At 45.9% G+C, this 24,888-nt stretch overlaps 2 protein-coding genes across 7 annotated transcripts in view; both read left to right on the forward strand.

Moving 5' to 3' along the window:
- LOC119658210 (major facilitator superfamily domain-containing protein 1-like) overlaps positions 1 to 10,738 on the forward strand; it is a 37,431-nt gene extending 26,693 nt beyond the window's left edge. Inside the window, exons 4-9 of the mRNA XM_038065477.1 lie at positions 42 to 292; positions 361 to 526; positions 599 to 910; positions 970 to 1,088; positions 1,149 to 1,248; positions 9,875 to 10,738. Of these exons, the coding sequence (XP_037921405.1) occupies positions 42 to 292; positions 361 to 526; positions 599 to 910; positions 970 to 1,088; positions 1,149 to 1,248; positions 9,875 to 10,031 (1,105 nt within the window). The 3' untranslated portion in view covers positions 10,032 to 10,738. The remainder of the gene's footprint in view (positions 1 to 41; positions 293 to 360; positions 527 to 598; positions 911 to 969; positions 1,089 to 1,148; positions 1,249 to 9,874) is intronic.
- Positions 10,739 to 22,349: 11,611 nt separating this feature from the next.
- Positions 22,350 to 24,888, forward strand: part of LOC119656555 (eukaryotic translation initiation factor 4E-binding protein Mextli) — an 82,407-nt gene continuing 79,868 nt past the window's right edge. For 5 of the 6 annotated variants that reach the window (XR_005250063.1, XM_038062931.1, XM_038062973.1 and 2 more), the window contains exon 1: positions 22,350 to 22,489. The gene's annotated coding sequence lies outside the window, so the exon portion shown is untranslated. Of the gene's footprint in view, positions 22,490 to 22,824; positions 23,025 to 24,888 lie in introns of those variants that run through there. The other variant, XM_038062947.1, reaches the window with a different exon arrangement.

Here is a 24,888-nt window from a genome sequence, read left to right on the forward strand (position 1 = left end):
TGCGTTCTATGTTTTTGATCAATTAACAATTTCCTTTTCAGTATTGGTGCTGAATCGCTGGCAGTAGCGCAAAATAACTATGCCGTTGTATGGTTCAAAGGCAAAGAACTTAACATGGTTTTTGGCCTTCAATTATCGTTCGCTAGGGTTGGAAGTACAGTCAATTTCATTGTTATGGAACCACTCTATAAATACGTAAATACAATTTACAAGGGACATTCAGCAATTGGTGTGGTTCTTTTACTGGCCGCCCTCACCTGCGTTATGTCATTTATGTGTGCTCTGGTCCTTGGTGAGAACTAATGAAAACACACTGATAAAATTTGAATATGTCATGTTTACCGTGAATATTGTTTCCAGGGTGGATGGATAAGCGAGCACAAAGAATTTTACGCCGCGTGGATAATCCAACCGGCGAAACAGCTAGATTAAGTGATGTTGTTACATTCAAAGCTACTTTCTGGATGGTATCGATAATTTGTGTTGCTTATTATGTAGCGATCTTCCCATTTATTGCTCTGGGAAAGTAAGTTCTATTTTCCTTAAATTATTAATGTTTTACTGAAAATAATAACGAACCTTTCTTCCGCCATTCCAGAGGATTTTTCATCAACAAATTCCATTTCACGCCAGATCAAGCCAATGCAGTCACGTCAATTGTTTACATTATTTCTGCGGTTGCAAGTCCTTTATTTGGATTCATAATCGATAGAGCAGGACGCAATGTAACATGGATGTTACTATCAATTTCATCAACCATCGGAGCACATTTCATACTGGGTTTCACTTATCTGAATCCTTACGTTGGAATGGTTTTAATGGGTATCTCATATTCGATGTTAGCGAGTAGTTTATGGCCTCTTGTTGCATTAATTGTACCTGAATATCAATTGGGTACCGCCTATGGCATGTAAGTTTTTCCACTCATTGCCGTAATAAGCATTTGTTTTAACTAATATCCTTCAACAGCTGCCAATCAGTGCAAAATCTAGGACTTGCCGTTGTTAGTATTATAGCTGGAGCCATTTTGGATGCATGTGACCAAGATTTTACTTGGTTGGAGATATTTTTCATTGGCTGGTTGACGGGTAAGTAATAGTAATGGAATTTCCTGAGCAATAATTTCAAATACACTCATTATTTTACAGTTGCCTTACTTTCAACTTTCGTCATATTCTTTTATGATAAGCGAACTCGAGGGAATTTAAATATGACCCCAAGACAAAGGGTCACTTTTGCAGAGGCAATGTAAGTACACGTAGAATCGCTATTACTCAATAATGAATGTGTGCTTCTTTTTGTGCATCATATAGAGGAATGAGTGATGATATAAAACACGAAAAAATTAGAAATTACAAAAGGTACTTGGTTTTGGCTATATGTATTTGGCATGGGCTTGAATGGTGTACGATTGTGAGGAGGAAGATTGTACATGCTGGGTGTAGTATGAAAGATATTATCCTTAAATGTGTTGTGCGTGTTCATGGTAAAATAAGATAAAAGTTCGGCGTATCGAGTATTTGAAAATTCGTAGAAAAAATAATTTGTTTGAGGATGTAAGTCTGACCTAAATCCCCATCAAATTATTGACGGGCGGACCCTGTGGGGGAGCACCTGACTCCACACTTTAGTGTGCCATCAAGTTTGTTAGAAAACATTTCCACTATGTAATCATATCTTCTCACCTTACACACATCCCTGAAATATCACCAAGCGTGAGTGCCATAGAGAAGTTTTTGTCGGTGTGGGCGTAGAAGGTTTAACCATGATTATTTGTTCTTAAATTATGATAGGGTATGTAGGTATCAGTGGCCGCTCCGAGGAGCCCAATTAGCGCTTTGGTGCGCCGTTTTGATGCCACAAACTCCTAAGACCGTGATTGTTGTTATAGGAACAGGGAAGCAGAGTCCAGCTGGTTCGGATCTTCAGAGCCAGCTCGTAGCATTCACGAAGGAAAACAGCTCTCCGACCCTGCAGCTAGAAATCTCACTGAGGTCCCCAAAGAATGGTTTACCCAGTGTCCGCAGCCTGACTCGAGCCAGAGCTGAGCAATCGCAGAGAAAGTGCATGAGGGTTTCCCTTCCTTCTCCGCAGCTTCGGCAATGCGAGTTGTAGGGTAAGCCGAGCCTAGCGGCATGGTCCCCTATGGGCCAGTGCCCCGTGCAGACCGCCGTAATCTTGAATGCATTTGCACGCGTCTGGCACAGGAGCTCTCGTGATCGGGCTATGTTATAAGCGGGCCAAATTCTCCTTGATTTGGCACAGCTTGTAAGTCTTTGCCATCTCAGGCCCGCGGCTGCTTGGCAGTGCGAGTTGACTCGGCCCCCGACAGTCGCCAGCGGAACACCGACTGTATTCCCCGAGGGACTGCCAAGAGCAGAGCCTTGCTTGGGCAATTCGTCAGCCCGCTCATTCCCCTCCATGTTCCTATGCCCGGGAACCCAGAGGAGAGTGATCTTGAGCGTGCCGCCCAGATGGTTGAGCGCGTCTCTGCACTGCCCCACCAACCGGGAAGATGTCGTCGTTGAGTACAAGGCCTTGATAGCCGCTTGGCTGTCTGTTAGAATGGCTATGTTACGCTTGGAGCTCGAATCACGCTCCAGTCATCGACAGACTTCCAATATCGCCAGTACTTCCGCCTGGAATACACTGGCGAAACCTGGGAGACCATACGAATTGGATACACCGTGTTTATTCGAGAAAACCCCCGCGCCGACTCCATAAGCCATCTTTGATCCGTCCGTGAAGAATACCGTGTCATAGTTTTGCAACACGCCGCCGGTCTTCCACTTTGCCCTGGTTGGAAGGTCCACAGCAAAGTTTCTCGTGCAGTTCAGCTTGCGTGTGACATAGTCCGTGGGGGATGCCCAGATTTCTCGAGGTATTTCATCTAGGATGTTGCTGTGGCCGTAGGACTTCGCTGCCCAGCATCCGGACTCACGTAGTCTGACGGCACTGCACGCTGCAACATATTTGATGTGAAGGTCTAAGGGGAGGAGATGTAGGAGTACATTGAGAGCATCTGCCGCGCAGGATTGCAGAGCCCTCGTAGCACCTGCACACGCGGTTCTTTGAATCCTATTAAGCTTCGTTCTATTGTATTTCTTCTTCAAAGCCTGCCATCATACAATAGAGCCGTACATCAGGATCGGACGCACTACAGCGGTGTACATCCAGAGAACCATCTTCGGCCGGAGATCCCATTTCTTCGCAAAGGTTCTCTTACAGGCATAGAAGACTATACAGGCCTACAGTCACAATTGCATCGAAATATACATATGACTGTGTTTTCACAAAAACAAGGAAGTGAACAGTTGAGATAACTTCATCATTCATTTGAAGCAGCATTTCTGGAATTGCAGCGAATCCATTTCTGAAACTTTCATACCCGCGGCTTGAAATTTGTTCTGAGTCTCGACACAAACTTCAACTTGACAATAAAGAAGTTTATTTCGGGGAATATTGAACCTGGCTCCCACAGATCGGCGTAGATAAGGTTGCTTCTGTCTCCCATCTGTTTTTCGATGACGGACTTTCATAATTTCTCCCTTGAGATGAAGGGGAGAGGGGGGGGGGGGGATTTGGTTAGTGATCTTTTTTCTTGCAGCGGCTGATTTGCAAGGCCGTCAGCGTCACCACGGCGATGCGTTCGTGGTTCTCCGCCCCCAGCTGAAACCGTGCGGGTTCAGCAGAGCCACCCACGTGATCACGCCAATGGGGTTTCTGCGCGGATCTGACGATTCGCCCACTCGGATCCGCCCCGAACGGTCTCCGAAGAGAGTCCACTCCAATGAGGACATGTGAGCACGTCTCAAGGTTCTTTGGGGTGTCGACTTCCGTTTTCGTGTGTCGGGAAGGTGGAATCGGCCGCAGCTTCAAAACCGCGTCTCTGAACATACGAGGCATGCGGAAGTCGAGGCATGCCCTACTCGAATATCCAGCACAGGGTCGGTGGGGAGGCGCAGATTTTCTCCATACACCACCCAGCTAAGGAGAACCAAAGCCAAGGACCGCGACCACAACGGATCATCGCGAGCCATTAAGGCGCCCTTTAGTGTCCGTTGCCAACGTTCCAACATCTCATTGGACTGTGGATGGTATGCGGTAGTCCTATGGCGTTTAATACCGAGAAGCTTGCCTAACTCCCAGAAAAGAGTAGACTCAAACTGAACTCCCTAATCCGTGATGATTACAGCTAGTACACCAAAACGCGTGATCCACCCTCGACAGAGCGCCTCGGCACATGGTTGTCCCGTAATGTCAGTCAGAGGTATTGCTTCAGGCCATCGCGTCACTACTGCAAACTGCCAATGATCGTGAGATAAAACTTACATCCGTGCGAGTCTCGCAAAGGGCCAATGATATCGAGTTGGTAACGGTGTGGAAGCGCTTTGTTGGCCTAGGGAATACGTCTACTTCCTTTCTTACTTGCTTGTTGACTTTGCACGCGATGCACTATCTGGCCCAAGAGTTTACGTCCTTGCTTATGGACAGCCAGTATTTTCCAGTGACTAGCCGGTTCGTTGTCCTGATGCCTGGGTGCGTAAGATCGTGTATTGCGTGAAATACTTTTCTGCGAAAATCGGCCGAAATAAGTGGCCTAGGACCCTTGTCCGAGGTCTCTCTGAGTGAATAGGGGTTTAAGCTGAAGATAGGAAACTCCTTGAACTTGTATTTGCCTTCAGGCTCTGAAGCTCTGCATTATCTTGCTGCGCCTCGGCGATTGCCGGTCGATTATACCGCGGCGGGGACTGTGACCTCCAAGATTCGAGACAAAGCATCTGCAACGACCTTGTTTTTTCCAGATACGTGTTGGATATCAGAAGTGAACTGGCTGATAAAACTTAAGCGCCGGAGTTGGCGAAGGGGCGCTTTGTGGGGTTTTTGTTTCAAAGCAAAAATGAGTGACTTATGGTCCGTGAACAATGTGAACGGCCTGCCTTCAAGGGAGAAACAGAATTAATAATAATAATAATCGTTGGCGCAACAATCCATATTGGATCAGGGCCTTGAAGTGTGTTAGAGCACTTCATTCAAGACCGCAACGGTACACTACAGTATACTGCAGGAGGCAATGTGGTCAGCATTGCGCTCGCACGAGATTATTATCCCGATTTCACTCAGGTACTCATTCACAGCTGAGTCGACTGGTATCCGACGTCAAATCACGATACAAATCCCACTGCCACCAGTGAGATTCGAACCGCGACCTTACGTATGACAGCCTTGTGCTCTAACCACTCAGCTATCCGGACACCGGAAACAGAATTATTTAATGGAAAGGTACGCGGCGAGTATCTCACGATCGTAGACGCTGTAGTTACGTTGAGCTGGATTGAGTTGCTTCGAAAAGAAGCTCAACGGTTACCAGGTTTGATTCACCTTTTGAATGAAGAGCGATGCCTACCGCTTTGTCTGAGGCATCGACGAACACAACTAAGGATACATCTGGTCGAGGAAATCCCAGCAGTGTTGCATCAACAAGCGGTTGTTTGACCGTATCAAAGGCCTAGACGGCCTCAGTAGATCACGTAGCCTGGCGGGAGTCTTCGGTTTTGAGCCTAGACAAGTAATCCTTAAGGATCGCTTGCTGATAAGCGGTCTTGGGCAAGAAACGACGATAGAAGTCTAAAATGCCCAAGAACCTCCGCAGATTCTTCACCGTGGTTGGCAGGGGAAAGTTCTTTATCGCTTCAACCTTGTTTGGGTCATGTTGCGGACAGGCCCCACAGAAATGGTAAAGACACTGGCAGAAGTAGTCTCGAGGCCCACGGCTACGGTAGGTACTTTGCGTTCGAGGGATAGATCTCGATCGAAGTCGCGGTCGAGGTCTGCTTCCCGAAAAGGGCGTTCGGGTAGTCGCACACCGGGACCCTCATCGGCCACGACGATTTCCTGGTTCTACTATAAATCCAAAGCTGAAGCGACTAAATGTATTACCAGATGCACTTTTAATGCTCGCTGGGCACCTTGCCAATGCTTACCCGAAGCGCAGTACCACGTCGCTTTACACTTTTCGACCCCCTGAGCAGGCTTTGCTTCCTGGTCGACACGGGTGCTGAGTTGTCGGTTCTCCCGGCGCCCCGTCTGAACATATTAATACCGCAGAAACTACAGCTGGCTGCCGCGAACTTCTCTCCCATCAGCACCTACGGCTATAGGCAGGTGGACCGAGCGTCTTCGTGGCGATTCGTTCTGGCGGATATTAGCACCCGCATTTTAGGCGCACACTTCCTGTGTCACTATGGGCTGTTGGTGGACCTGCAGAACAAGGCATTAATAGACCCCGCAATCTCTTTGCATACGTCAGGGAAAATTTCCAGCTGCGCAAACGAGGACGTTGTCAACCATCGCATTCGCACACGATTGTTTTCTTTAAATATTTTTGCCGAAACACTTTCTCAACATTTGCAAGGTTTGCGTACCGTTTAAGTCGTTTTCAACACAAAATTTAATGCAAACTCGTTGTTGCTTATTCAAATCCATTTTGAAAATTCTCGAAAATCGTGAACACGCTCAGAGATGCATGTACTCAACTCGACGTAACTTTCACCAATTGATAATGAAATAACGCCAAACTTTGGCGGCAATATGAGTGACAGTTGAGCAACACATACACACACAAAAAGAAGGACACCCGAGTGCTAACCACGGCGATCATTACCGGAACTTTTTAATCAAGGTAGTAAGCTCTGTTGTTGCGGACTCCATCGCCATAGCTGCTATCGGTTGTGATTTTCGACCCTAGATAGGAGAAACTTGTAGTCTCCTATCCTTATTGTTCTCGTTTAACCAGAGCGATTCGACGTTGTTGGTTCTTTGGTTTTTTGGCGCTGACGTTGCCACTATGTACTTTGCCTTGCCTTCATTAATGTGCAGCCCAAGTTCTTGCGCTGCCTGCTCGATCTGGATGAAAATAGACTGAACATCTCGAGTTGTTCTCCACATAATATCAATATCGTCAGCGTAGGCCAGTAGTTGAGTGGACTGGAAGAGGACCTTTTGCATTAACATCTGCACAACGGATCACAGATAATTCCTGCATTGGCATTGATTTGCTGTCCCACACTTTGAGCATCATTTGATGAACCGCTTGGTGTATTTGGTCGCTTCCATATTTAACCAATTTGGCCGTAATTCCATCGGCTCCTGACAACTTATAGTTTTTAAGTCGATGGATTGCACAGACTGTTTCTTCTATACTTGATGGTGGCAGTATTTGTCCGTCGTCTTTAGTTGTCGGAGCCTCCGCCGCCGATATTTTGGTTGTTGGGCAGTTCATCAAAATACTCAACCCACCCATCGAATATGCCCATTTTGTCGGAAATCAGATTTCATTCTGTGCCTCGGCAGGGGTGCTCAGAGGTGGCGGGGAGGAAGATAGGGCGGCAACCCTATCGCCCAAACCAAAACCAAGTGGCCGAGGAGAACCTCCATAGTGGTGGCACCGGGAGACGCTGTAATCACTTTGATTTGCCGGCCGTGATTCAGTAGGCGAATGCTCCAAAGGCCTAATCAGGGCGATCGGACCCGAGTCTGCACGGGGACTCATCTGAAGTGGCAAATTGGTCACGAAACCTTACCAGGGGTATACTGGTACCATGGGAACCGGGAAAGCCCCTGGACTCACATACTTCGGGTGAACTCCTGTTGTATGTGAGGACAGCTCGGTTATTTGCGGTTGGCCCCCCTAGTGGGAATTTCATGGTGGTTGTGGTTACGCTCAAGCGAGAAGAGACCTTCGGGCCTCGACGTGGTGTTGCGTATCAACACGGGTGCCGTACTCCATAGTTCGGTAGAGATTTAGGTAATTCTTGCATCCATCAGTATGAATGCTAACCCATGCACTTGGTATAGACTGGTACCGTTGTTGCTTGTCTCACCGGGGCTCTGATTGTGGTCACAAAATCAATCCGTGCCTGAAGAGGGCCGTAGGATTAAGTCTCACGACAGGTGCCTACGTAAAACACCATGGGCTTCACACTGTGCCTCGGCGGGATGAGCATCGCGGTGTATAAGGCTTCATCCTGCTAACTTGTTGGTAAAGCTTGCGCGCCTGGTGTACCTACCCATTGGCTCCAAGTACATTTTCCTGGGACCAATAACATCGGCACCCGCTTCCTCTGCTGTGATGGATCCGGCAGTGTACCAGGTAATCAGTTGCTGGTTTAAGCCGTATGTCGCAACCACGCTCTCCCAGTTTGCCTTGTTACTCCAGCGTGTTTCAAACTTCTTATCAAAGTGAAACCTCGCTGTCAAGGGGTAACACTTGGTATTAGTAATTCGGGGTACCTCCTAGAAAGAGTATCAATCTTCCTTCGGTTTAGGTAACTCCCCGCCTCACTTATACTCCCGGCCATCTAGCGTAATTCCCAAATATTTGATCTCTGTTTCTCGTTTCACCTCTATGTAATGTAACCTTATAGCTCTCAGGTGATCTCTCAGTCCCACCTTCCTGCACCAGGCACTACTAACCCTTAGCCCAGTTTGGATTCTATCCCATAGGGTATCCTCGTGTTTATCCCTACAGATTAAAACAATGTCGTCCGCGTAACTCTGGACCTGTATTCCAGTATTTTTGGTAGCACATCCAGGAGATGGTGCAGTTGCTCTTTGTATTTCTCGAGTTCACACACTTGTTGGTTCTCCCAAGCTTCCTTTTTCCGTATGTGAAGTCGGTTCTCCGTTCAACGGAGTTCGTGATAAGTCTCCGTTCGTGCCAGCGTCTTTTGAGAATGCAACATTACTCGGTATGCAGCATTCTTCCATTCCGTTGATAGCTTATATTCATGGTCAAACCAGCCGTTCCGACTCTTTTGCGGCTGGGGCCAAGTATGTTTGTGGCCGTGATTTGTTGGTAAAACCTCTGCACCTGGTGCGGTTGCTCCCTGTAAGTTTCGAGTTCACAGATCTGTCGGTTATCCCAGGCTTCCTTTTTAAGACTTTCAAGTCGCTTCTCCACTCGACGGAGTTCGAAATAGGTCTCTGTGCGTGCCAGCGTTCTTTGAGAGTGCAGCATTGCCCGGTATGCAGCATTCTTCCGTTCAGCCGTTCCGACTGACGGGGCCAAGTATATTTGTGACCGTATAAATGATAACCCTCTTCAGGTGGTGGAGATCATTTGTGGATGCTTCATCTCCAAGACATCTGTATGCTGCGGTTATTGCCGCATCCATTTCCTCCTTATAGATGTTACGGAGGGCTTTGTTGTGGATGGCCTCAGTATTCACTCTCACCTGATCGTCAGAGGGGATTGTTGTTTTTTTGAATTACTAATCTGGCCAAGTATTTTAAATGAGTTTCGGCTACGCACATTGCCTCGGGCTGATTCCAGTTAGCCCGTTGGGGAGTTCCCTCCCAACGTACTCGAGGAGGGCGATCAGACCCGAGTCTGCAAGGGTCTCATCTGAAGTGGCTCTGCCAGGAAACCTCACCGGAGGTTATCTGGAACCATGGGAACCGGGATGGCCCTCTGAAAGCATATGCTCCAGGAGAATTCCTGGAGGATGTGTTCTCGGCCCGGTTATTTGCGGTTGGCCCCCAGTGGAAGTTACATGGTGGTTGTGGTTATGCCTACATCGCGGGCAGAGTTCCTCGGAGCTCAAGCGTGGAGTAGCGCTGTACCCCCTCGGGTACGCACATTAAAAAAATCAGATAATTAGTTTATATATTCGGTTACTTTGCTGTAAATAAGCTTTTGACATTCTAACTTTCCTTCCTAATAATACATGTGTATAGTACCTCCCTTAGTCCCTTCAATTTCGTTCCTATTTGTCTAAAATTGTCAACCGAACTTTTATCTATTCTTACATCTACTGTTTCCCTATTTTTCGAGTAACTTTAAATTAAATTAAATTTCATTTTTTTTCCACAGCACATCAAGTGCGACCGATCGACTAATCGGTAGTGCATCCGTAGACGTGGTCAACCCCGATGACATGGGTTCCGGAAATGATAGTCCAGTGGCACGACATCGCAACAACCGAGGTGCAAGAGATCCTGAGAGTGATCAAGAACCATTATTAAATTAACTTTTATTACATTCGACTGTAATTAGGGAATACATTTAATTAAGGATTTGGTGATTTGCAGGAGAGAGATATAGTTGATGTGTATGGAATAGCGGGCGTAAGAGGGATTAGGGTTTCCGATTTGAAACAAATTCCAGACATGACTGTGACTGTAGAGCGAGAATGTTGTAATTGTAATAAATAAGGTAAAAAATCGTTCTCACTGAAGTCGATATTGAATTCTCATTGTTTGGCTTGTATATAAGAACTCCAGAAATAGCTTTTTAACGCCATCTCGCTTAAATGAGTGTAAAAAGCTTAACTTATATTTCCGTTAATATGAGATATTTATCGTTTTGAGATCGTGTTAATAGTGAAGAAAAGTGTAATAAAATATCAAAATAACAGTCCCCTAACCAGTAATAAAGAATATATCAAATAGAGTCAGACATCTATGGCAAACCGTGTGTATATTCTCATGATAATGTTAAAATTAAACTAATTTTTACCTAGATGTATTTATATATTATATTTTTTTATTGTTTTAAAGTTTCTAACTAAGTTACACACTAAAGAAAAAAAAAAAGAACAGTATAAACATTGTTTCCTAGACAATTTTTCTAAATGTATATTCAAAAGGTAATTGTATTGCACGTTACTGTTGCCCAATTGCATTGATGTTTTTATTTTTTACAATGTACAATCTGAATAAAAATTTATCAAACAAATTCTATTTCTTTCTGTTTTACTTTTACAGATAATATCTTTTTTCTTCAGCCTTTGTCCCGTTCACAAGCGGGGTCGGCTCGTCGTGATCGGCTTCGCCATTTGGCTCTATCGAATGCCTGATCTGGGTGCAATCTCGAGGCTTTCAAATCCCCATTCAGCGTATCAAGCCACCGTTGCTTAGGTCTACCTTTTGGTCGTTTACCATCGACTTCGATGTTCAGACCAATCTTGGCAAGTGAATTCTCGTTTGCACGAATTGCATGACCATACCATCGAAGACGCCTCTCTCGCAACTTTTCCGAGATCGGAGCAACCCCATAACGATCGCGGATATCCTCATTTCGGATGTGATCTAAACCTGTGACGCCGCTAGTCCAACGTAGCATCTTCGTCTCCATTACCGCAAGACGCCGTTCATTGTCTTTTATGGTCGGCCAACACTCAGAACCATAGAGAGCGACTGGACGGACGACATTGCGGTAAATTTTAGATTTGAGACGTTCGTTGATACGTCGATCACAAAGGACACCAGTTGTGGAACGCCACTTCATCCAGGTTGCGTTAATGCGTGAAGCAATTTCATAACGCAGTTCTCCATTGGCTGATAGCGTTGACTCGAGGTATTTAAATCGCTCAGTTCTGGGCAGATCACTGCCGCTGACAGTGATTGTGCCTGTTTCATGAGGATCGGTCGTCAAAAATTCAGTTTTGTTTAAATTCAATCTGAGACCGTGTTGCATGAGGCGATCATTCCATTTTTGAACAAATTGCTCGAGATCATTTTTGCTATCAGATGCTAGGAAAACATCTGCATAAAGCAGTGTGTAGGGCGCTGGACGTTGGATATCCCGTGTGACGGTGTCCATAATAAGGACAAAGAGGAGCGGTGAGAGGGCACTTCCTTGATGAACACCAACAGAGACACGAAGCGGTTTTGATACACCCGCCATACTTCCAACTTTACTTTTCGGATCGTGGTAGAACAATTGAACCCAGCGTACGAGTTCTTCTGGCACGAAGTGTTGTCGTAAAGTATACCTACACGAACTGGTACACGGTCAAACGCTTTCTCTAGATCCAGAAAGGCAATGTAAAGAGGGCGATGCTTCTCACGGTGTTTCTCCATGAGTAACCGCGCAGCGTGTATTGCGTCAGTAGTTCCGCAGTTCTTGACAAATCCAACTTGATCCACGGTTATTTCAACGATTTCGCGAATACGGTTGTCAAGAATGCATTCAAAAATCTTCATGGTATGGGAAAGTAACCGGATCGGACGGTAATTTAAACATTCTGCTGGGCTACCTTTCTTTTTCCATATTGGAACAGTGGTACTTTCTTGCCAGTCAGATGGTGTTCTTCCTTCCTGAATAACCCGGTTAAAGAATTCACTGAGCCACAGTGTTGGGTCCCAGCTCTTCGCTTTCCAGAGCTCAGATGCGATGTCGTCAGGTCCTGTTGCTTCCCCGATTTCATTTGTTTTATGGCCGCCTCGACTTCAGTTGCGCTGACTGGTGGAACTGCTCCAAATGTCGGCAATGATTGTGGAAGTGGAGGATGAGCAGATTCTTCAGTTCAAATCTGCTCGAAGTATTCTCGCCATCTATCCGTTGCGGTTCGACGGTTGGTAAGCAAAGTACCGTTCTTGGCATTAACACAACAGAAGTGTTCGATATCCTGTGTGCGTTCATCACGCGGATTTTTGAAATGGTTCGCTCGGGTGACAGCGACCGCTTTCTTTGCTTCCCGGTTGGCATTCTTATAAATTTGCCAATTAGCAGGCGTTTTATCGTCGAGAAATTTGTGGTAGAGGCGTTTCTTCTCACGGACCTTCATTTCAACATCATCATTCGAAAGCCAAGTATCTCGGTTGATGTGCCGCTTACCCGGCTTGGTGACCCCGAGGGTTGCAGAGGCCGCTTTGTGGATCGTGTCTTTCATTTGGTTTCATGATTCTTCCACATTCGTAATGGTTGGCAATCGTATGAGTGAGACCGTTCCTTCTTTCTTCTCACCAAATCGCCGCCATTTATTGCGCGGCGGGTCAGTGCGTTCCTCACGCCGTTTTATGGGTGGCTCAATTCGCAGGACGGCAATCAACGGCCGATGTTGGGGTGCTATGGTCTCATAGGGAACGACTTTGCAATCAGTGACAGTGGTAAAATGTTGGCGTCTTATGAGAATATAGTCGATTTGCGTTTTACTGTTCCCACTATAAAATGTGGGATGATGAGACAATCGTTTGATGAACCATGTATTCATAAGTACAAGGTCATGGGTGTCCGCAAAATCGATTATACGCCCGCCACCTTCATTGCACGTTCCGAACCCCCTTCCCCCATGGCACCTGTTACCGTCTGCCTTTTCACCCACATGACCATTAAGGTCGCCGACAATGATTATATAATCGTCAGCAGGCACGTGACAAGTCTTTTCATCAAGAAATTGCCAGAAGGCATCTTTCTCGGCATCAGGTCGACTTGTCTGTGGTGCATACCCGGTGAAGAAGTGAATAGTGCGATCAGCTGATATAATGGTGAGCTTCATCAGCCGATCATCAAATCGTTCGACTTCTTTAATGGCATCACAGAAACCCTCTGATATGGCAATGCCAACACCATATTGAGTGTGTGGGTTACCAAAATAGAGAAGTTTGTAGCCATTTTTGCCGCGTTCGCGTTCAATGTCGCAGCTTTTGGCACCAGACCATCGGGTTTCTTGCAGAGCGCAGATGTCAATGCACCTTTTCCGAAGGGCACTTGCGAGTTCCTCGGTCTTTCCAGTTAGGGTACCAACATTTAGCGTGCAGACACGTATTTTTTTTGTTCGTTGTGTGCGGACTAACTTGCTTACGTCCTGACGCCGTCCATGCGTCAAGAACCCTTGCCCATTTCTCGACAGGACCGGGGCCCGTCCTGCCGCGTCGACTGAGGTGGACGCCCTAGCATTTCTCCGAGGCTTGTGACTCAATCCGATCATCATGTTTGTAACGACATTCTATGCATTTTCTTGGTCGACCTGTCGCGGGGCCTGTCACCAAGAGAGATCAGGTAGGATTTAACATAGTAGAATAACTCCAACTATACTCTATTTATCTCTTTCCCTGATCTCCGCATTCTATTTTTGTTTTACTGAGGATAGTACAGAGTACGTTGCCTCAAACCCTCCTCCTTTACCTGGGCTTGGGGCCAGCATACTATGTCGAGTCTTATCAGACTATCGTCAGAAGCGTTCCAGAGGTCCGCCCCCGATGTGACCTTCGTTCTCTTCTGACCCTCCAGCGTCTCATAGAGGAGGGAGCGATAATAATAATGGCGCAACAATCTTTATTGGATTAGGGCCTTGGTTGGTTGGGTGTGTTAGAGCACTTCAATGACGACCGTGACGGTACACTACAGTACACTGTAGGCAATGTGGTCAGCATTGCGCTCGCCCGAGATTATTACCTTAATTTGACTCAGCTGAGTCAACTGGCATCCGATATAACAACAAACAAACCCGTCTGCCACCAGTGAGATTTGAACCGCGACCTTCCGCTAAGACAGCCCAATGCTTTAACCCCTTGAGCCATCCGGACGGAAGCGATTTCTCAGACAATCCTTCAATATCTGTCTAGTGTGCCTAGAATGTCTTTCCATCTTACGGATTTAAAGGCAATTCTGACATCAAGCGTTACGAGGAGTACCAGCCGTCGAGCTTAGTGGCTGTGCGCATCCGCTTGATGAACGTCATCCCCGACAGCATCCACTGTGGGTCACCCCGAACTACCGTGGTGATAAGCCGCCGGCAGCAAGTATCGCTTCAACGAGTCTAATTCTGATGAGCTTTTCGAACACTTTCCCATTAATGGTGCGCGGTATGCAAACTATAGCTCAGGATCCCCTTTCATTTTGCGGATCGATTTTGGACAGGAACCTTAACGTGGGTGCCGTCCATCGGGATGCAATGAAGCTGGGTGCATGTTTCGGTACTGCTCACTGATCACTTGATCTGGTTTGATTTCTGCTAGCTAGTAACTCATGAACAGTTGCACTCCGGTGCATATTGATCTGTAGGATACGGATCATGTTAACCATCTCCCAGCTCTTTCCAGTTCTGTTCTCAAGACTGGATACCACCCTGAACCCGCAGTGTGCGATAAGGCTAGAAATTAAAGCATTCTCTCCAAGCACCCCTTGATCGTTTATTTTTATTTGTTGTCCTCGGTTTTCACTATCCTTCGTTTTCCGAATGGAAGACACTTTTGCCCTGCTATCTTTGGGCGATTGGTTCTGCTTTTCGTCTTGTTCTTCGTGTCTGCCTATAGTATGAAATACGTTCCAGGGGCTCCTCCAGATACATCAGCCTGTTTTTCACGCCCTTTCTGATGTTTTCCTGGAGGAACATTGCATTCCTTAATAAGCTTTTCCTCTTCGGCTTTCTCAAGAACAGCCAAATACGCTTCCATTGGGCTTATATTGGAGCCCATCGGCTCTTTTCGCCTAAACAGGACTGCGTAGTATTGTCTAGGTTGTGGTCTATGTCTCGGGAGCCGCTTATGCACGATATATCTCTGACCTGAAATTTAAAAGCTCGAGGTCGCAAGTTGTAACCCTTGTTCTGGGTCTGTCTTGCTTGTAGGATACGCTTCTCGTTCTCTACCCTGAGAATACCAAGTTTATGCTGAAAACAGATTTTTTGGGTGGCATCATGCAAGGCGTTTAGGCGTCATAAGAGAGCCTAGCTCCCATGGGCGGCATGCTTTGCCCAAAGACGAACTGGTAAGGGGAAGCCCCGGACTGCGTATAGCAGCCAACAGTGAGCGACTTGCTTTCCTCGAGGCGTTTGCCTGGGGGCAGTATAAGGCGATGTATATACGTTAGATGTCATGCTGGTTCAAAAGATCGTTCAAAGCTACAGATCTGAAACAGAACTGAATTCCAAACAATTAAAAGATTCTCTTCTCCAAGTGTTCTCTCAATAAGTTCGCGGTAAACCGTTTAATTGGTTCCATGGTATGGTATGGGCTGATCAGATCGATATACAACCGCTGAAATATCCGATCGAATACGAGCGCATTTCCCATTGGAGACCAGAGCTTTTGACGTCTTGCACCTTTCAGTATTACTGATGTAGTCCTTGACTTGTGAAAGAATTTCAGTCCAATAGAACAACAACCGCAGTCGTTCCAGCATCCCTGGAACTTCAACGCCAGTCTATCCGGAAGGCCTGACTGGTTCATCAGCCATTTAATTCGCGTGTTCAGTTAATTTCACGGCTTCAAATGAGAATAAGAAAGTTTCGCACGTTGAGCATCATGTCAAAGTATTCTCTTTTATCAGAGGGAAAGGACAACATGCAATCCACAAAACCCTAAGAATTCAATCCCCCATTGTCAAAGGTCTCCATAATGAAATAGACCCCAGCGGTATCCTTTCGGATTTCACTATGGCTCAGCCTCAATTAAAATTGCGTCTGGCCACTGACTTTGTGGCAAAGAAGAACACAAGGGGATTCATTCGCTTACCATGAAGTCCCAGTCTGGGTTGTTCATCGCGATTCCGAACCCCCTTACCGCGGGAGAACGACATACGTCTTTATATGGTTGCGCGGAAGAAAGCTGCAAAATTAAGAAAAAATAAGCGAAATAAAACGGACCAAGCAGACAGTGATACAGATGTCACAAGGTATGGCCAAACCGAATGTTTCTGCTTCCTAAGCAGCTAGGGGGTCTCTTCCTAAAATAGCAGCCCAAAATCTTTCAAAATTTTCTTGAAGCTCTGGCTTCAGCCGGAAATGGTGAATAGCGACAGTTCGCTACTATGAAAAAGTATTTCTCACTCAAAGTTGGGAAAATCTTGTGAAAGATCATGGACATTTCGGTTGGTCCAGCACTGTAATTTTATGTAGTGGCCTATGCCTCCTAAGCGGAGTATAGCGCGTCCCCCACGCCTACGCGGTAGATATACTGAGAGCCTTGGTTGGTGCTAATGTTCATCTTCAGTCCGACTCTGCTTGCATCTTTTTCTAAATCCAAAGCCGCTTTGGCTAAGGCCCATGACTCGGTGAAAAAATAGGCAGATGCTATCAGCGTAGTCGAGGTGCATTTCCTGATAATGAGGGAGAGGATATCCCAGGGAGTGCAATAGAGGTCTGTCTATTCTGCGAAGAAAAGGAGGGAGGCGATAATCGGCATATTGTAGAAAGCGGTAAATGCCCGAAACTTGGGAGGCGCCGACTACAATCAGAAAATGGGGTTTATTGAAATAAATCTCAATCATTGCATGGCCACTCAAGATTTACTCAAGCAGACCATGTACGAATCTGAAATGGAAATTGGCATCATAAATTAACCTTACCAAAACCGCGGCGATATGGCGAAGGGTCAGGCAACCAGTGGTTGTGTTTTCAAGGCAAGGGGACGAAATCCAAAGGGGATTTCCAGTGGCACTCACCCACGAGAGGAGTTGCACAGAAGTAAATGCAAGGGGCGTAATTCATAAGAAACTTTTGCCCCAGCCCTGCACTGCATACCAGAGGGCAGAGAACCATCATGTCCGAAACCGAAAAGGAGATCAGACTGGTCTGAAAAAGCTTTGGATGAGCAGACTTTCATAGAAGGCAGGCGCCTCTTTGGAATGAGCTATTTGCCCATGCTTTGGAGATGTACATTCTCTAGTAGAAATCCAACTATAGATGGAATAGTGAACTGGCCAGCCTTCGATCAGCCTGCCATCGATCCCGACGAACGGTTCAAGGCCGTAGACAGGATATTATTCTCCTTTTTCAGCTTTTTCCTGTTCAGACACCCTTTCTTGTTCACCTTCAGGGTGGGCTCGTCTTGATTGGTTTCGTTACTTTACTCATGTCAAAAGCCTGATCTGGATGCAATCGCAAGGCTTTCAAATCCTCATCTTGGGTATCAAGTTATCGTTGTTTCGGTCAGCCTTTTGGTCGTTTTCCATCGACTTCGATGTTCAAACCAATCTTGGAAAGTGTAATCTCGTCAGCGCGAATTATTTGATCAAAGATGTTTCTCTCGAAATTTTTCTACGTTCGGTACAACCCATATCGACCCCGAATATCCTCATTTCGGATGTGATCACGACGTGTTTCGAGGCGTTATTCATTGTTTCCTCTAGTAGGCCAACACTCAGAATCATAGGCAGCGACAAGGCAGAAGACACTGCAGTAAATTTTGAATTCGAGGCGTTCGTTGATACGTCGATCACAAAGAACACCAGTTATGGAACGCCACTTTATCCAGGTTGTACTAATGCGTAAAGCAATTTCATAACGCATTTCTCCATTGGTTGATAGCATTGATCGGAGATATTTAAATCGCTCAGTTCTTGGCATGTCACTGCCATTGACAGCAATACTGTATGCCTCTTCCATTGGGATCGGTCGTCAAAAATTCTGTTTTATTCAGATTCAATATAAGACCGTATTGAATAAGTTGAGATCAGTTTTGCTGAGATGCTAACAAAAAAATATCTACATAAAGCAATATGTAAGGCGCGCGTGTGACAAGAGCAAAGAGGAATGATGAGAAGGGGCTACGGCAGGAAGGATATATTAGGAGCAAAAAGCCTAATATGTCCTAACGCCTATAAGAAAGTCCGCAAAACCCTCAAGCTGGGCATCCGCCGGAGAGAAAATGCTTTAAAATGCCCTGCCCTTGAGGGAGCACTTATAGAATGGTAAGAGGACAAATCAAAGGCCGCTCACCCCTGCAGATCACATACCATACCCTATTGTTGAAAATCATCAAAGGTTCATTCACTCAGAAAGAGAGAGGGACATACCTTCCATTGATCATCGAATGTGGCGTCAGTTCCGGCAGTTACCACAGACGTAACGATGAGGGAGATAGTAGACGAAAACGAAGTTACATGCCTAGAGGGAGTACTCAACAGGATCCTTAAGTTCGCCGTGAAATCCAGACCAGACATCTCTAATTTGTTTCAAGCATGCATGTCCGAACGTATATTTCCTGCACAATGGCAGATAGGTAGTCTTCGTTCCGTAAAGCGAGGTGAACCATTGATATAACCAAATTGGTTACTGGCTTGGTCGAAGATTTATGTTTAAGCAAATATTGCTTAGTGATCATCCTGGACGTGAAAAATGCATTCAATTTGATTAGTTAGAACCTAATATTTTCGCCGCCGCGGTTAGTGTCGATAGCAATTAATAAGAACGGTATGACACCGATGAGGGATCTGAGGAGTATGTTGTCCCCGAGGTGTCCCATACGAATCCGTACTGTGGACATCATGTACAACTATGGACTTGATCTTCCAGTTCCGCAAAAAGCCACGATGGTGTGTTACACTGATGAGATAGCGTTTGTTATTGTCGCAAAGCATCTCCAAGACGCTGAATTATACTCATCTCAAGAAATCAGTGTTGTTAAAGCGTGATGGATAGTTCTGATCTGGCACTTGAGGAGGAAAAACGGGAGCAATTATAACAAACATGTGCACAATATGCTTGCGACAAGTATTCACTGCAAATATGGCTTTGAAAGGCAGCGCTAAGGATGTGCTCTCCCTTCAGAACTAATTAAGATAATGCAGCTTTCTTCATCTCAGGAATAGTGCCGATTGACATCCTGGCAGATGAGATGATCATATACAATATGAAGGCAATTTCTCATTTACTGCAGACGAAGAATGTCCAAAGGAAAAAATCTGTAAATAGATGGCAAGAATCCCGGGGAAGCATCAATGGACACACAGGCTGATTCCTGGCATAAACGCGTGGTTACCCAGTCTCTCACGGGATATCACCAGTACCTATAAGGGATCAAACTGGTTACCTCATCTATTTGTCCAAACTGCGATGGAGTCGCAGAGGACCCAGAGTACGTATTTTTTTACAGTGCAAGGTTCGGGGGGGGGGGGGGGGAAGGGACTGGGATAGGATGGGTGAGGTGCGGGGGAGGGATGGTAATTAAAAGCTGGGAGGGGTGCTAATGATGGGAAGGTTTAAAAAATTGGGAGTCGGAGAAGTTGCCCGTGTAGAATACTACTCTGCCTAGGGGATCGAACAGACGGTTCTGCGACTGGAGGGAAAGGAGGATGTGGGGAAACAGATGAGTCCGGAGAAGTCTCGATCTGCATGGCATTGGCGACAAGAGGATTGGGATGGGCTTGGCACTTGGCCAGGAAGTTGAGGGCTAGACGAGCGAGGAAGGCGTCGATGCGTGAGGTTTGGCAGGATTGATAGAGGATCTGATTGGAAATGTACTTGGAGCGATCCTCGTTCTTAAAGATGTTGGCGCAGTGGCGAAAGATCCTGCGCTCTCTGAGGCGGAGTCGCTCTATTTGGGATGGGGAGCACTCGGACCAGAAAATGAAGCCGAAGATGAGGAGTGGGCGGATAAGCTGTTTATAGCAAAACAGCTTAACCTTTTTTGGAGTCGGGATGTTGTATTTAAGGATAGGATACAGGGACCGGAAGGGACCAGTTGCATGGCCTAGTGCCTTCGTTATGTGTGGTACGTGGGAGAAGCGGGAGTTCATTCTCACCCCGAGGTAGGTGACTTCTTTAACAGTGGGAATGGGCTGGTCGTGGATTGTGAGTGATAATGATCTGGTGTCACTCCACATCTTCGGTGTCATTCTCATGTCTCCATGGAAGACGATGGTCTCACACTTGCCGGGATTTAGGGAAAATTTCCAACGGGTGAAATAGTGGTAAAGTTCGTCCAAATAAGCATTCAGACGCGCTTCACCACGGGAGATATCTTTGGTGGTCGTGTATATGATTAGGTCATCCGCGTATTGGAGGATCTGGATAGGACACGGGTGTGGAGGTGGTTTGGGGATGTCTGCGGTGAACAGAGAGAAAAGGGTTGCAGACAGTACTGAACCCTGGGGAATGCCGGCGGGGCAAGTATAGGACGAGGAAAGGTGCTGCTGGATGTTGACTGAGGATTTCCGCCCATCTAAAAAGCTAAGAATTAGCTTACAGAGGTGCGGATGGAAGTTGAGGATTTCGGAAAGCTTGTACGTGAGTCCGTATTGCCATACGGAGTCGAAAGCTTTCCTTAGGTCAAGGAGATAGTCTTTGGTGGGTGTCCTCCGATTGATACCCAGTAGGATATCAGTCTTGAGGACAAGCAGTGCGTGCTCAACCAAGTGTTTAGTTCGGTTGGCGAATTGGAACTCGGGTAGGGTGTTGTTGGAAGTGCAATGCTCGTCCATGAGGGATTTGATAATCCGCTCGAAGATTTTGGTGGATGAAGAAAGGATGGAGATAGGCCTGTAGCTATCAGGATTAAGTGGATTAAGATTCTTTTTTGAGACAGGAACTATGCGAGCATTTTTCCATTCGGTGGGGAAGTGTGCGTTGAGGATCCAATGTTGGGAGCGCACTTTTTCAAAACTATGGAGGGGATTTTGTCGAGACCCATTGATTTTTTGTTCTTGGAGGCTGCGATTGCGGCTTCCACTGAACTTGGGCTGACAAAGTGGATGGGAGAAACATTATCATGTTCATCGGGGTGGATGAGGGGTTGGGCGAAGAGGTTTAGGTTGGGACTGGGTTGGTGGAAAGTGGGTGTGAATTTTTTCTATGGTTTCGCTCACAACACTTTCGAAGTGTTGATCGCGAATGTGGAGGGTGCAATGGTGCGCTTGAAGGAAATGGTCGACTAGGATGTTCACCTTTTCGGGAGTTGAGATGTTCTGTGGGAGGATGGTTGTTTGTTGGGAGGACTTGCCTAGACGAGGACAAGTTTTTCTGAGTTCCCTGAAGGTATCAGGGTTCAGCTCAATGTTGGAGAGGCGCTTGTGGAGGTGGTTGGTGTAGAGGGTTAAAATTCTATTGCGGATTGACCTGTCAAGGGAAAGGATTTCGTTGCGAAGTGGAGAGGATTGCGGAGAGTATCTATTCCTAAATAGCCTCCGCCTTAGGGTACGCTTGTATCTGATATCTTCGAGGATATCGTCCGGAAGAGAAATAAGGTTGCGGTAGTCGAGAGACCGAGATGGTATCAGCTCGTCACATACTTGCTGAATTACTTCAGTGTACTGACGAACTGTCCAATCTATAGTGTCGTTGGAAACTGTTTCGTTGGTAGGGAGGAGGAGAGGTTCAAGTCTGGATTTAAGGGTGCGAGGGTCTCCGTTGGATTCAGAGCTTCCTTTATATAGCGTAGATACGATTTAAAACCTGCGCCACTATACCATTAGTCAGGGTAGGGTTAGTCCACGCCTACTCCGATTTCATAACGCATGAGACGCCAAGATGTTACACAACTTTTATGTAAAAACTAAAAGAGTGATAAAATAATTGTTACAACAATTAAGTTATATAGGGCTAAATATAAGCTGGTATGAGGATATTTACTACTAATATATAAGCCACTATTGAAGATCAAATCAAACTATGTAACGACACAGAATGCATAGAAGATCTAAATACATATTGGGAGCAGACAGATTTCTCCCTAATGCCGAAATATTCCAGATATCGACAAGTATCGTTTTTAAATTATGAACAGAATGGTATCAATTTGAATTTACAATCACCGAGTTAGACTTAATTAAAATTTGTCCGTTAAATGGCATCGTTTTCCCCCCAGCTCGATTCGAAAATTCCGATCACCCTGTACTCAATTCCATCATCACACACACCCTCCCACATCTTCGCGTTGGTCGTATCCGTACAGTGCCCGGTGCACGAGTGTTCGTTGGATGCTTTATCCACAGTCGAAAAGTTCCGCTCGCGTTTGTCAAGTTCTGAAAAATACTGAAAAAGAGGTAATTTCCCATTAATTTTCATCATCTTAAATGCTAGAAAGCTGAATTTCGCTGTGACAGTTGACGTAGTGAGTGCAGTGTCAGGGGAGGTTTCGTCAAACCCACAAAATTCGGCGCGAAGCGTGAATTTTCTTGTTTGGTTTCCTCTCGCAATATACCTAACCCACAAGAAAATTTTTTGCATATGAATCTGCTCCTCATGTACATGGCGTCTCTTTCTGTTGTACGGTAAACAAACTGCGAAAGAATGGGACAGGCGTTGTGTAGATGTGTGGGATTCTGGTGTTGAGCAGTATGTCACTTTTTTCATGAAAATGTTTTATTTGGATTATTTTGCAAACGACGATCGGGTTATTTTCGATGGCGATAATTAAAATTTGTTGATTGATCGGAAAATTGCAGGGAGTGCAATTGATTTGTGTCCTTCGGTGTTGTTTGCAGGTTTTCTGAAAAGTGCGTAAAAAGTCGAAGTCCTCGATAGGTTGTGACAGCTGATGTGTACATAGTGTGGAATCGCACTCCTAAGTAGCTATTAGTAAGTTCTTATTAATAAAGTGATTTCTTGCATGAGTGCGTCTAGCATCGGCCGAAAAGCTGATCCCTTCCTGAGGCCAGGCGGCATTTTTAAGTATTGACAATTTCCGTTCGGTGTGGCTGAAGAGTGATGAGTTACGTGTAGAAGGTGCGAGGGGTGTAGGTTCTATGGCGGAGTGAAAGGCTTGGGCATTAAGAACGGTCTTTTGACAATCAGCTGTTCCCGTTATGGAAATGGGGTCGTAGCGAAAGGTGTGCTTTTTTGCTGCGGATAAGAGCGTGCCGCCCAATTCAGGTAGACGGGATCTAATGGCTAATCACTCTGTGTCGAGTACAATTTCTTTACAGTCAGCATTTCTTATAACCAAACCGCTAGGTAGCGATCAATGCCCGTTTGATTGATGGGAGTTTGGGGTATTCTTCGTTTTGGTTGTTTTTTGCTGTTGGAATTTCGTTGAATTTCTTTTTCAATGCTTTCTAGCTGAAAACAAATGAGGAAAAGCAATCAAGAAATTAATTCTGACTTGGTTTCGCTTCGATGGACGTTGGAGATTGGAATCTATTTTTCTGGAGGAATGACTTTCTAGCATGCTTAGTTGCTGAGTATTCAATAATTTGGATAACCGTGTTAATTCACGGTCCCGCTGGGGCAGAGTTTACTAAGATATTTTGGGGAAACTATCGAACCAATCGTAAATTTGTTATTTGATTTAATTGAGTTCAAGATTGATGTACATCATATGGACATGTCTATATTTGATTCAATCATGTTGTAATGGAAAAAAATGAGTTGCGGTGGTCAAACGACCATCCCGAGTGGCCGGGGACGACCTAGAGGAAAGAGCTATTCTTAAAAGCTAAAGAAAAAATTCGCTAAATTGACAATGAAGGTCCACACGCAAATTTTGAAGCTCCATCGAAGTTCTTCGTCGACACATGCTTGCCAGGGTCCTTTGAGTACGTGTCATATAAAATTTTACGTGTTCTTGCCGTTGGGTAGACTGCACCCGATCCTGAAAAATACTGAAACATGGGGTTCGCGTGCACCTAACGAAATAAACGCACGCGAGCTATACCTGTGGAACCGGAAAAAGGAAGATTCTCATTTCCTCTGGCTCAGATGTTCTGTGAAGCGCGGCCTCAGAGATCCCTGTCCTTCCTTGATAACCTCAGGCCACAATTTTGAAGGGGAACGTCAGCCGAAGATGATGATCCGTCGTGGATCCTTCTTTGCGACCGCGAAATTCGGATCCAAAGTTTTACAGCTACACACGCGCGGTCGAGCCGTCTTTTTTCAATTTTTAATTCCGCGTGTGTTTATTTCATTCGGCTCGCGCGAATCCCAATGTTTGATTTGACACTGGCAAGGATACGTGAAATTTTGTATATTGACACGTGGGGGGATCAAATTGCTCAAAGGATCCTCCGCCCATATTCCCGAGCCTGGCTAGCAAACAGTCGGGCAAGCACGTGTCGATGGAGCAGTTCAATGGAGCTTCAACATTTGCAGGCAGGCCTTCTGTTACGATCAGAGTCTAGCGTTACATCACCTTGGCATCAACACGGTCATCAAGGCTGTCAACGAACCAAGGGAGATAATATATAGAACCGGACGGCACGTGCTGGAGCTTACCCGTATACTAGTAGTTCGGCGAGATATGAGCCGGGGTTCTTGGTTCTCATATATATAAACAAAACCACTCTAATCATCATTATCAATGGCGCAACAACCGGTATCCGGTCTAGTAAGGAACTCCAAACATCTCGACCAAGAAAATGCATAGAATGTCGTTACAAACATGATGATCGGATTGAGTCACAAGCCTCGGAGAAATGCTAGGGCGTCCACCTCAGTCGACGCGGCA

The sequence above is a fragment of the Hermetia illucens genome, chromosome 1, assembly GCF_905115235.1.
Source record: "Hermetia illucens chromosome 1, iHerIll2.2.curated.20191125, whole genome shotgun sequence".
Classification (NCBI taxonomy): domain Eukaryota; kingdom Metazoa; phylum Arthropoda; class Insecta; order Diptera; family Stratiomyidae; genus Hermetia; species Hermetia illucens.